This window comes from Geotrypetes seraphini, chromosome 2, assembly GCF_902459505.1.
Source record: "Geotrypetes seraphini chromosome 2, aGeoSer1.1, whole genome shotgun sequence".
NCBI classification, from domain to species: Eukaryota; Metazoa; Chordata; class Amphibia; order Gymnophiona; family Dermophiidae; genus Geotrypetes; species Geotrypetes seraphini.
The window spans coordinates 23,396,965-23,410,839 of record NC_047085.1 but is presented as its reverse complement, the minus strand read 5'-3'; the positions used below and the strand labels follow the sequence as shown (position 1 = coordinate 23,410,839).

General features: G+C 40.1%; 1 protein-coding gene across 8 annotated transcripts in view; it reads right to left on the bottom strand.

The window, feature by feature from the left end:
* TRAPPC9 (trafficking protein particle complex 9) overlaps positions 1-13,875 on the bottom strand; it is a 1,198,476-nt gene that overhangs the window by 932,742 nt on the left and 251,859 nt on the right. For all 8 annotated transcript variants that reach the window (XM_033933661.1, XM_033933662.1, XM_033933667.1 and 5 more), the window contains one exon: positions 7,686-7,810. In XM_033933661.1, coding sequence (XP_033789552.1) covers positions 7,686-7,810 — 125 coding nt within the window. The remainder of the gene's footprint in view (positions 1-7,685; positions 7,811-13,875) is intronic.

Sequence of the window (13,875 nt, the reverse complement as noted above, 5' to 3'; positions counted from 1 at the left end):
GCATGAAGATTAAGGATGTTGAACAATGAATTTATCAGTGAAGAACTTCACATGCAACCATTTGCTATTGTTATTAGAAAATTGTTTAACTACAGAAGCCCGAAATGACCTACATATAATGAGAGCTAGACCATTTCTTTTTTTGTGAGGAGGAGGAATATTCAACTGTGGTATAATTTTTTATCATTCAAACATTTATTATCTCTAGCTAAAGATGGATTAAAACTATGTCAGTACCTAGGTATTTGAGGTATGTTAATAAATTCTCTCTTTTGATAAGGTAGTTCAATCCTTTATTATTTAGAGAAATTACACTTCTCCCTCCATATTCGCTGTGATAGGGGGATTAACAGACCCGCGAATACAGAAAAACTGCAAATAACTTTTTCATATGTTATTCGCTGTTTTCTATTAAAAACCATCGTAAATAGGATGAAACTGCGAATAACATGGTGGGAGACCTAGCCTGTTCCTGAAAGAGAGGCAAAACACGTTGAAGAAAGTGCTGGGAAAGCAATTTTCTCTGTAAATGCTTGGAATCAGTGATTTCTCTATGCAAGCTGATGCAATTTGGGGAGAGGAGCCAGCAAGCTAAAAACCACGAATAATCGAAACCACAATTGCTGAAACAGCGAATACACAGGGAGAAGTGTATATGCATGCTCTATTTCCAAAGTGATCTAGTAGCAGGTCCTCATTTACAAAGGATAACTGAGGTTGGCACAGAAAAATAAGATGTATTAGTTCAGTAAGTTGATCGAATAGCATAAAAATGACAAATAAGCAAGGTAAAAATGATTTAAACAAGTTGGAGAGTACCATTTCTGACATTGAGAACTGGCTCCAACCAAGCAACATGTGAGTAGGCATATAGGCGGAGGGAATAGCAGCCCCGCACACAGAAAATTAGATGATATTAACCTTGAGAAAAGTTTTCATTTGAACAGCAGTATGAATAAACAGTGAATAATTATAAAGGGTATTATTAAAAACTGATCTAATAATATTGCTGCCTAGAGAAATAATGAGTTATATGCATTTATGCAAATGAGAAATACTTGGAAAGGGAGAATGGTGACACATAAATTACTGCAAAATTACATAAGCTAAATAGTAATATGAGCTAATAAACTAACCTAGATAGTGAAATAGTGAAAAGATAATTATTATAATGGATATCCAAAAGTTGCATAAAATGGACTAAGCAATTGGAATGCATTTAATAATCTTATTGATGGGTAGACTAAGATGGCTGCAATTGCCTGACGCTGTGACGATCTCCTCCTTGCTTTGGCATTTTTTTTAAATCTAAGGCACTTCTTATTGATTTCCTCTAATGGTGAAACAGCACATTAGAACTTTGCAGTGGTCAAAGGCAGCCGCTGTAAGCCCAACTGATGTTTTTTTGAAGAAACTGGTGCAGGTAGAGCTGCGGGTGGACTCCTTGAGCTGGATATTACCTTGAGCACTGATGAGAGCGCCTCTCCGTTGAAGGGTTTGGCAGCATTGAAGCAGGAGAACGCCGCTGAAATGGAGGCTGGTGAATATTTACTGGAGAAACTGAAGTCCCCTCGTGCTGAGGAGACTTTCTTAATGGTTTTCTTGATGGTTTTCTTCAACTTCAAAACACTTCCAGAAATGAGGTGGAGGAAGCTTGTTCCTCAGATCAAATATCTGGTCTTCATTTGCCAGATTTTCTTCTAAATAAACTGTCTGAGGTAATGCTAGATTTTTTATGGATGCTGATAGCAAATCTTGGGAAATTATTATGTCCATAAATTCCATCTTTAGACATAAGAATTAAGAAATGTTATGTGAAGGTGGTTTGACAATTTTGGAAACTAATGTTGAAAATTAAGAGTATGCGACTAATAAAAGCTGAAAAAAAAACCTATAGTGAATGTGAATTAATACAAAGAGTTACTTATTAAAGATGTTACAAATTTAAGGAGAAAGGTTGAATCTTTGGAAAATAGTGCTCGTAATAATAATCTTCGATTTCTGAATTTCCCTCAGGTGTTCTCTGTAACACCTAGGGAAATACTTAAGAGATATTTTTTGGAACTTTATCTGTTCCTGAAGAGACAAAATACCACCTTTCTCCCAAGTATATTATTTACCTATGAAAGTTATGCAGAATCAACAAGTGACTCAAAAGGGGTCTTTTACTAAGGCATGCTAGCCGATTTAGCACACACTAAATTGGTTAGTGTGTCTTAGTAAAAGGTCCCCAAAATGTGGAATCTCAAGATCTTTCAGCTATTCTAGAATCTTCTGACAAGGATTTGGTTAAAGCCTCCACATTAGTGGCCACGGTAGCTTTAACACCAGATCAGATATGGATTTTGAAGATGTTTTTCAAGAATAGACAAATTGTTTCAGATTCAGATTTTTCCAGATGTTTCTTGAGCTATCAAAAAAGTGAAGACATCAGTTTTTGTTATTAAAACCTGACAATACCCAGATGAGAGGAACTTTTCATCTGAGATATCCTTGTAAATGTATTTATTTATTTAATTTTCTATACTGTTCTCCCAGGTGAGCTCAGAACAGTTTACATGAGTTTATTCAGATACTCAAGCATTTTTCCCTGTCTGTCCTGGCAGGCTCACTATCTATCTAATTAGGCAATCCCAAGGGACCAAGAAGCCTTTCCTTTATTTAATTGCATTTTTATTTAAATCAGGAAAGATCATGATCCTCATGCCCTTGAACTGCAGAGGAGTTTTAATCCTTGATTTTGTAAGTTGTAGAGAGCCCGATGACATCTGAACAGGTGGGATGTTGTTTCATTGGATGAGAGGAGGGAATCCAGTGTACTCATTCAATTTCTAGAAGTTTTGATAGTAAACTTTCAAAAAAAATGAAACCAAATCCAGACCTTTCATGCCTTCTTTAATGCCCAGAATGCAATTATTATTGCATCTGGAATGATTGTTGAAATCCTCCAAGTTTTTCCTAAATAGGGTTACCATATGGCTCCAGAAAAAGGAGGATGGATTGAGACATCCAGGTTTTTCCTTCCACTGAAAGCAATGGAAATAAGAAGGACAGAGAAGAGACATCTGGGTTTTAGTGCTGTTTGGTTGAAATAAATATATATATATATATACAGGCTATCTACCTGCCTCCTAATTCTTCCATATAGTCCTCAGTTCTTAATTCTATTTCAGGGGAGATCAGAGAAAGACATTTCACACAAAAAGTATGGTTAAAAATAGTCAAAGCTTTGAGAAACGTTTCTGCATCCTCCAAAATAATGGGACATCAGAAAGACTTCCCCAATACAGGTGACTGGCCATTTTATTTACATCATTAATTAAATCATTATTAAACATACGTAGTTGGTACATCTTCCAATCACAATCCATTTACAAATTGAAATCACATGGTTTCTTAATTTTACTTTGTTAGTAATTTCCTTTGCAACATTGACTTAACTCATCACATGCTATTTGTCTCACCGCTTGTCAGAAATAGAAGGACCGTGCAGACATGTTCTCTTCTATTGCAAATATCTCGTTCACAGAAACAATCACATGATCTTCTATAACTCCAACTCATCAATATTTGACCTAACTATGTAAGTGAAAGAAAACTATGTTCTTATAAACAGATATGTTTTTCTCTCTAAACTATCTAAACCACTGTTCTTCAACCGCCGGTCCACAGACTGGTGCCGGTCCGCAGGAAATTTCTGCCGGTCAGCGAAAGGCCGGCAAGATTAAAGGCTGCTATCTTACTGCCCTGCTGCTGCTAAAGCCGACAGGAAGACTTCTTTCCGACGTCAATTCTGACGTCGGAGAGGATGTTCTGGGCCAGCCAATCGCTGCCTGGCTGGTCCAGAACGTCCTCTCCGACGTCAGAATTAACGTTGGAAAGAAGACTTCCTGTCGGCTTTAGCAGCAGCAGCAGCAGGGTGGTAAGATAGCAGCCAACCCAGGGAAAGGAAGGAGGGAGGCTTTTTTTACGTGGCAGGGAGGGAAGGAGGTAGGCAGGCAAGCAGGCTGGCTTTGGCCAGGGAGAGAGGTAGACAGGCAGGCAGGCTGGCTTCAGGGATGGGGGTGGAACAAAGTGTGGAAGGCAGTGAGAGGGACATAGGAAGGAGGCACTGGGGGAACTAAAGAGATAGGAAGGAGGCACTGGGGGTACTAAAGGCAGGAAGGGGCACTAAGACATGGGAAGGAGGCACTGGGGGTACTAAAGACAGGAAGGGACACTAAGGACATGGGAAGGAGGCACTGGGGGCACTAAAGACAGGAAGGGGCACTAAGGACATGGGAAGGAGGCACTAGGGGCACTAAAGACATGGGAAGGAGGCACTGGGGGCACTAAAGACATGGGAAAGAGGCACTGGGGGCACTAAAGACATGGGAAGGAAAGAGGGAGGGAATAGAAAGGGACAATTATTGGGCCTGAGTGCAGAAAGAAAAAAAATGAAAGAAAGGATACACAGACAGAAGGAAACACAACCAGAGACTCATGAAATCACCAGACAGCAAAGGTAGGAAAAATGATTTTATTTTCAATTTAGTGATCAAAACATGTCAGTTTTGAGAATTTATATCTGCTGTCTATATTTTGCACTATATTTGTCTATTTTTCTATAGTTACTGAGGTGACCGAGTTCACGGAGATGGGGTGGAAACGGGGCTTTTTCATTTTAGTCCTAGTAGTTTGACGGTCCACGGGTGCAAAAAAGTTGAAAAACACTGGTCTAAACAACTACTGGATGAAAAATATGTTTACCAGAAACTTTCGCATTTGCTAAACAATATACTTCTGCAACCACATGGTTATAGTCACATGATTTCCCCTAACTCATCAAGCGACAAATATGTCATTGTGACTTTTAGCTTATTTTCATGAACCATTGTTATGACCTCAGCATCTTGTTCCAGACATTAAACCAAAATATTTTGTTCTATGAAGGAAAAATATGTACTCTGCTTGCTATCTTTGCTGTGTCACAGGTTACTGAATGAATTCTATTATTCAGCTACAATATTAGTGTCTTTTAAAGTTTTAACTAAAAGTGTATCTAATATATATTGGATATGCCCCCCCCCTTACATTCTGCATAATACAATTATCCTCATCAGCTCCACTGAAAACAACAGAAATAAAACACGGATGTCTCAATCCATCCTCCTTTTTCTATAGTCATATGGTAATCCAATTCCTAAGTGAAGATATTTATTTCAATTTATGCAGGATAGATGAAATTCAAATAGTTTCAGACTCCCATAGAGTCAGTTGGTAGTGTTTAATCCCCTATGTTAAGCAGGTTCTTAATCTCAGCCCAAAAAACAAGAGTGCACAATTTTCAGCCCACAATTCAGACTTTAAATATGACCAAAGCCAGAAAAAAAGGATAAGATATGATCAGAGCCCTCAAGCCTGAAAATTGAAAGCCCTTAGGCCTGGCAACTGGCAGTAAAGAGCAAGAATCTTCAGGCTACACCTGACAGTGAACATCATACTCCTCAAAATCTATGCTTGGCAACATAAGAATTGCCATACTGGGAGAGACCGAAAGTCCATCAAGCCCAGTATCCTGTTTCCAACAATGGCCAACCCAGGTCCCAAGTACCTGGCAGAAACCCAAAGAGTAGAAACATTCCAGAGCTGAGATTGTGACGTCATAATGCCTCATTCTACCAATGCCTAAGAGCCAACCTCATCAGTGATGTCACAATGGCTGGACTGTCCAATACTTGGTTCACATAAGAATAGCCATACTGGGACAGACCAAAGGTCCATCAAGCCCAGTATCCTGTTTCCAACAGTGGACAACCCAGGTCCAAAGTACCTGGCTAGATCCCAAGTATTAAAAACAGATTTTATGCTGTATCACGTAGCCATAGTTCATAAGAACATAAGAACATAAGCAGTGCCTCTGCTGGGTCAGACCAGAGGTCCATCGTGCCCAGCAGTCTGCTCTCGCGGCGGCCCAACAGGTCCAGTACCTGTGCAGTAATCCTCTATCTATACCCCTCTATCCCCTTTTCCAGTAGGTAATTGTCTAATCCTTTCTTAAACCCCATTACTGTACTCTGCCCTATCACGTCCTCTGGAAGCGCATTCCAGGTGTCCACCACACGTTGGGTAAAGAAGAACTTCCTAGCATTCGTTTTGAATCTGTCCCCTTCTATCTTTTCCGAGTGCCCTCTTGTTCTTTTATTTTTTGAAAGTTTGAAGAATCTGTCTCTCTCTACTTTCTCTATGCCCTTTATGATCTTGTAAGTTTCTATCAAATCCCCTCTAAGTCTCCTCTTCTCCAGAGAAAAGAGACCCAATTTCTCCAATCTCTCAGCGTATGAAAGGTTTTCCATACCTTTTATCAGATGTGTCGCTCTCCTCTGGACCCTCTCGAGTAACGCCATATCCTTCTTAAGGTATGGTGACCAAAATGGGACGCAGTATTCCAGATGCGGGCGCACCATCGCCCGATACAACGGCAGAATAACTTCTTTCGTTCTGGTCGCAATACCCTTCTTGATTATACCAAGCATTCTATTCGCTTTCTTAGCGGCCGCTGCACACTGTGCCATCGGCTTCATTGTTGTGTCCACCGTTACCCCCAAGTCCCTTTCCTGTATACTCTCCTTCAATAATATCCCTCCCATCGTATAGTTGTACCTCAAGTTTCTGCTTCCCATATGTAATACTTTACATTTCTCAACGTTGAACTTCATCTGCCACCTCGTCGCCCATTCCCCTAGCTTGTTCAAGTCCCTTTGCAATTCTTCGCAGTCTTCTATAGTCCGAGCACCACTAAAAAGTTCGGGTTCCTCTTTCCCACATGAATCACTTTGCACTTCCTCACATTAAAAGTCATCTGCCATTTTGATGTCCAGTCTTCCAAGGTCCTCTTGCAACACCAGAATTTTGAGGAATAAATTTAAAAGAGTACAGGAGTATATTCATTCAAATTCCAATTTAAATCTCATGTAACCTGAGGCATTCTTCAAATATGTAAATCATATTTTACATACAAGACGAACAGTGAAGGGTATTAGGCACCCTAACCAAATCTTTATTGTGCCCCCTCCCTTTAACTTTTAGGGACTTTGAACCACACCTTACCCCCAAATTATGATCAGCCTAATAGGTCCTCTTTCAGAATAATTAGAATAAATATCCACCCTTTCTGCAAGTAAAAGTATACACTGATGGTTGTTTCAGCTTCTCTGTCCAACTTTGGGTGGCACATCACTCTTTTGCTGAAGCTGCTGCCCAAAGCAAATGCCCAGTCCTGCCTATTGGTTGGGCACACCCTGGCATACAATATAATGCATGTATACAAATATATATTTGAAGCTTTGGAGATGGCAATGCAGAAAGCGTTTCTCTACCCAATAGTGTTAGTTTAGTTCTTATTCAAGAAGAAAATCTGACACAGATACTCATAATCAATCATTTTTACTAACCAGCAGCATGAGTATTCTTTTTAAGAACTGATAACAACAAAAATATGCAATAGCTTCTGCAATAACTAATTCTGCTACAATGCAACAAGTTGCCATAGCAAATGTCAGATAAAGGTCATAATGACCTCTCTAATCTGTTCAACAAAATATAGCAAATTCATCAACATCTTTTAAAAAGCGCTGAACAGGGAGCAAAGGACAATTTAATCATTTTAGGAGAACATGTTCTTTCTTAAGAAATGGTACACTTACCTTTACATGGCTGAAGTCACCACCTTTACTGCTCTCTGCTGCATTGAAAGGTTTACTTTCCACTCTCGGTTTGACTACCTGCCGAAAAGGGCTAGAAAATGGAAGACCACTGACACTGATTCCATCTAGAAAAAAAAAATGAACCCAATGCTCACATATAATGTAAGAACACAAGCATTTCATATACTTTTATGAAGCAGAAGAAAGTGTCATAAAATGAAAAATAAACTGATTCTATTATACTTTACATGGTACTTGTTACATGACATTCCATGCAGGCAGTCAAAACAGCTAAATATTTTGTCACCTGTGCAGAGCATTGCCTATCTTAATTCTGAAAGACCTCTAAAACTACTGTTAAAAATGGAAAATGTTAGGTATTTATTTCTATTTCCAGCAACTCTTAAGGATTCACAGTATGCATCTTCATTTTTTACAGTAAGCAACTTTTCACTCAGAGAATAGTTAAGCTCTGGAACGCGTTTGCCAGAGGATGTGGTAAGAGCGGATAGCGTAGCTGGTTTTAAGAAAGGTTTGGACAATTTCCTGGAGGAAACGTCCATAGTCTTGTTATTGAGAAAGACATGGGGGAAGCCACTGCTTGCCCTGGATCGGTAACATGGAACGTTGCTACTCTTTGGGTTTTGGCCAGGTAATAGTGAGCTGGATTGGCCACCATGAGAATGGACTACTGGGCTTGATGGATCTTTGGTCTGACCCAGTATGGCTGTTCTTATGCTCTTACGTGTGCCAAGTATAGGACAATCAAGCCATTGTAACATCACTGATGAGGTTGGCTCTTAGGCATTGGTGGAATGAGGCATTATGACGTCACAATCTCAGCTCTGGAATGCTGCTCTCTCATTGGGGTTCTGAAATCCTGCTATTCTTTGAGATGGTGGAATGTTGCTACTCTTTAGGTTTAGGCCAGGTACTAGTGGTCCTGGATAGACCACCATGAAAACAGGCTACTGGACTTGATGGACCATTGTCTGACCCAGTAAGGCTATTCTTATGTTCTTATCCTCTATAATAATCCTCTAAGTGCACATGTGCACTTTGGGTTCTAACTTCAGCCCATCAAGTTTATTCAAGAGCTTCCTACAAGGAACCAAGTTAAAGGCTTTGCTGAAATCTAAATAAATTATATTTAGTGCACATCCTTGATCCAATTCTCTGAATACCCTGTCAAAGAATTCAATCAAATTTGTTTGGCACAATTTACCTTTAGCAAAGCCATGATACCTTGGATCTTGTAACCTATTGGATTCTAGGAAGCTCACTATCCTTTCCTTCACAAATGCTTCCATTATTTTTCCAATAACTGAAGTGAGGCTTCCCATGGAATCTCTTCCATCTCCAAGAAGTTATTGAACAAATATTTAAGAGGACCTGCCAGAACCTCTCTGAGCTCCCTCAATATCCTGAGACAGATCCCATCCAATTCCATGGCTTTATCCACCCTCAGTTTTTCAAGTTGTTTATAAACACTTTCTTCAGTGAATGGTGCAGTATCTACTCCATTCTCATGTGTGACTTTGTCAGTCAACTACAGTCCATCTCCATGATTTTCTTCCATGAACAGCCTGATAAGAAGTATTTAGCAAGTTTGCTTTCTCTTCATCACTCTCCACATAGATGTTCATAGCTTCTTTCAGTCTCACAATTCTATTTTTTGCCTTCCTCCTTTCACTAATATACCTGAAAAAACTTTTATCACCCTTTTTCACATTTCTAGCCATTTGCTCTTCTGCCTTCGCCAGTGCTCCGAGCTTAAAGGAGCAATAAAAATGGCTATTGACCTTTATGTGAGGAAAATAAATAAAGGTCAATACCCATTTTATTGCTCCTTTCAGCTCGAACCACTGTTTTTGGAGACGAGTCAAGTGGACAATGCCGGGCAGACAATCGTGCACAGGATGTCAGTGCGCTGGATTAAAACACTATTTTAAAGTGCTTCGAGGAGGGTGGGGGGAACTCCCACACACATTACTTAGAACTGTTAGCGCTCCCGTTGGGGGTGTATGGGGGAATCTCCCCCATTACAGAGGATGAGAATGAGGCTTTGGAAAAAACACTGGAAATACAATAGGCTGTTTCCTCTGTAATAGGGGGTTCCTCCAACACTCCCCCACAACGGGAGCGCCAACAGTTCTAAGTAAAGCGAGGGGGCCACACACCCCCTCGGAGCACTTTAAAAGTGTTTTAATCCAGCATGCTGACGTCCAGCATGCGATTGTCTGCCCAGCATTTTCCGCGCACGATTGTCTCGTGCGGTTTAGTCTATGTACCCTGTTTTTCCACTTCTGTTATATCCTCCCATCCTATCAGCTGTTTCATCAAATACTCCCATTTTACTAAAGTCTGTATGTTTGAAATTCAGGACTTTGAGTTGTGTGTGGCTGCCTTCCACTTTATTCATATTCCCAAATTCGTATCAACAATTTTGACGTGCCTTAAAAACGTATCTTTTTAGGGAATCTTTCAGAAGTTAGATAGATATTGGATATTTATTCTTTTGTATTACTAGTCTTTTGTATTACTAGTTATGTTATGTTACATAGAAACATAGAAGATGACGGCAGAAAAGGGCTAAAGCCCATCAAGTCTGCCCACTCTGCTTACCCACCCCCTGTCTATGCCCTAATGACCCAATTTTCTTATCCTGACCCTCGTAGGGATCCCACATAGGTATCCCATTTATTCTTAAAGTCTGGCACACTGTCTGCCTCGATCACCTGCACTGGAAGCTTGTTCCAATAATCAACCATTCTCTCTGTGAAGAAATACTTTCTGGTGTCGCCATGAAATTTTCCGCCCCTGAGTTTGAGCGGGTGCCCTCTTGTGGCCAAGGGTCCCTTGAGAAAGAAAATATCATCTTCCACTTCAACACGTCCCGTGAGGTACTTAAATGTTTCGATCATGTCTCCCCTCTCCCTACGTTCCTCGAGAGTGTAGAGCTGCAATTTGTTCAGTCTCTCTTCATACGAGAGACCCTTGAGCCCCGAGATCATCCTGGTGGCCATCCGCTGAACCGATTCAATTCTGCGCACATCTTTACTGTAATGTGGCCTCCAGAATTGCACACAGTACTCCAGATGAGGTCTCACCATGGCCCTGTACAATGGCATTATCACTTCAGGCTTTTAGCTGACGAAACTTCTATTGATACAACCCAATATCTGCCTTGCCTTAGATGAAGCCTTCCCCACTTGATTGGCAGTTTTCATGTCTGCACTGATGATTACTCCTAAATCTCGTTCTGCTGAAGTCCTAGTTAAAGTTTCTCCGTTCAAGAAATACATCCTGCATGAATTTCCACTTCCGAGGTGCATAACCTTACATTTCCTAGCATTGAAGCCTAGCTGCCAGGTTGAGGACCAACTTTCCAATGTAAGCAGGTCCTGCGCCATATAATTCTGTAAACTGCATTCACTTACTATATTACATAGTTTGGCGTCATCGGCGAATAGTGCTATTTTACCTTGAAGCCCTTGAGTCAGATCCCCTATGAATATGTTGAAAAGGAGTGGACCCAGGACCGAGCCCTGCGGCACTCCACTGGTCACCTCCGATGTTTTAGAGAGGGTACCATTAACCACCACCCTCTGAAGTCTGCCACTCAGCCAATCATTGACTCATGCAATTAGTGTCTCTCCTAACCCCATCGATTCCATCTTGCTTAGCAGCCTGCGGTGTGGGACACTGTCAAAAGCTTTACTGAAGTCCAGGTACATGTTATGTTATGTTAGCTGTTATTTCAGACCAATGGCCTAGGTGGGCACCAACTCAGATGCTAGAAACCCTTTCCCCATACATGAGCACCAGATTCAGCATCAGTTCTTCCCTCATGGGTTCCATCACCATTTGCCTGAGCAGAGCTCTTTAAAAGGCATCCATGATCTCTCTGTTCTTTCTGATTCTGCAGACAAAACACATCCAGTAGGTTGAAATCACCTCCCCTTTCTTTCCAACTTTTGGATATATGCAACCAGATCTTTATCAAGTTGCTCTGATTGTTTCAGAAGTCTGTAGACAACACCCATGTAAGACAGAAGTTCCATCTACTCTTTTCAAAACGATCCATATCGCTTCTTCCTTTCTCCAAGCCCCCTGCATTTTGGTTGCTTGGATATTGCTTTTTACACGGAGAGCTGCTACCACACCTTTTTAGTTAATCAACCAAGGTCAGCCTCCATGTTCATTTATTCAAATAGAGACCAAGCAGTTACTATTACGTACAAATCTTTTTTTTTTTTTAATCTTTATTAATTTTCAAATATTAACAATGCATTGCAAAAAAATTTTTGAACATAAACAAATCAGGAAAAGCACTTTAAATATACAAACATTCTGAAAACAATCATTTTCTCCCCCCCCCTTCCTCCAATTCATCCATAAAAGTATAACCACATATAGAATTTCAATAAACTAAATACACCCCTCCCACCCTAGATGTGTAAGGAATTAACTAAAAGGAAAAGGTACATGACAACTAATGTGATTCAACAAATGATGTCAACGGGTTCCACGCCCTTCTAAATGCATTACTATATCCCAAAAATTCAGTATTCATTCTTTCATATTTGTAACTGCAACATATAAGTTCGCCCACCAAAAAGTCTATCATAATTAAGTCTATCATAACTCTTCCAATTGCGTGTAATCATCTGCATTGCTATTCCTGTCATTATTACGTACAAATCTTTAACATCAACTAGATAAATGTTACATCTGGAAATGCTATGAAGGCTGTGTTCCTTGACAAAATAAAAGATAACATCATGGAGTGGCTGGTTCAGTAACCAACAAGAAAGGGAGCTATTTTAGATCTACTTCTTAATGGAAAAGAGAGCTTTGTGTGAAAGGCAACAGTACTGGATCATAACATGATCAAATCTGAGTTAATAATTATAATGCGGACACGTTAGAAATCTACTTTGTCAGCATTTAGCTTTTAAAAGAGCAACTATGATAAAATGAGAGAAATTGTTTAATGAAAAAAGCTAAAAACAGCAGCTGCAAAGGTTAGGAGTTTAAATCAGGCATGAATATCATTTAAAAATAGCTACAATATCGTGAGATAAATTAGGTATAAATGAAATAAAAAAAATAATTTACTCAGCATTTACTGTAATTGTAAGAGTCACCACCAAACAAATTCCACACATGCTTCAACAGGCAAGCAGAAAAAAGGAAGAAAAAAACCTCAGAAAAAATGAACTTATGTTAAGAAAATTTATCTGAGCATGTCAGTATGTCATCCCATCTGCTTCTGCTAATGTACAAAACCTCAACCCAGAAGCAGGTCATCTGTGAATGATTTAGCACCAGGCTCCCATAAACGTGCTGTGCACTTCAGAAGAGAGAAAGCCCCCCCTGCTTTCCATGTTCCAATTCAGATGCAGGGATTCATGAAGATAAATTTCTGATTTAGATGATTTCTTGAACTATTTAAAGGGTTTTTAAAAAAATATGAAATAGTGTTTAAGGTCAGGTGCGACTCTGGGAAGAACCGAACAGGAAAAGGACCTGGGCGTATTAATCGATACGACCCTGAAGCCGTCGGCACAATGCGCGGTGGCAGCGAAGAACGCAAACAGAATGCTAGGCATGATAAAGAAGGGAATCACGAGTAGATCGGAGAAAGTAATAATGCCGCTTTATAGAGCAATGGTCAGACCACACTTGGAGTACTGCGTCCAACATTGGTCTCCATATCTAAAGAAGGATATAAAAATACTCGAGAGGGTGCAGAGACGAGCAACGAAGCTAATAAAGAGCATGGAGAACTTGGAATACGAGGAACGACTCAAGAGACTGGGATTGTTCTCCCTCGAGAAGAGGAGACTGCGAGGGAATATGATTGAGACTTTCAAAATACTGAAAGGAATCGACAAACTAGAGCAGGAAAAAAAATTATTTACAATGTCTAATGTGACACGGACAAGAAGACATGGACAGAAGTTAATGGGGGACAAGTTCAGGACAAATATCAGGAAGTTCTGCTTCACGCAACGAGTTGTGGACACCTGGAATGCTCTCCCAGAAGAGGTAATTGCAGAATCTACCGTTCTAGGATTTAAGGGTAAGTTAGATGTGCATCTCCTTATGAGTGGCATAAAGTGACATGGGTAAGGGTAAGCTCGACATATATCTCCTTACGAGAAGCTTAGAGTGATGTGAGGAC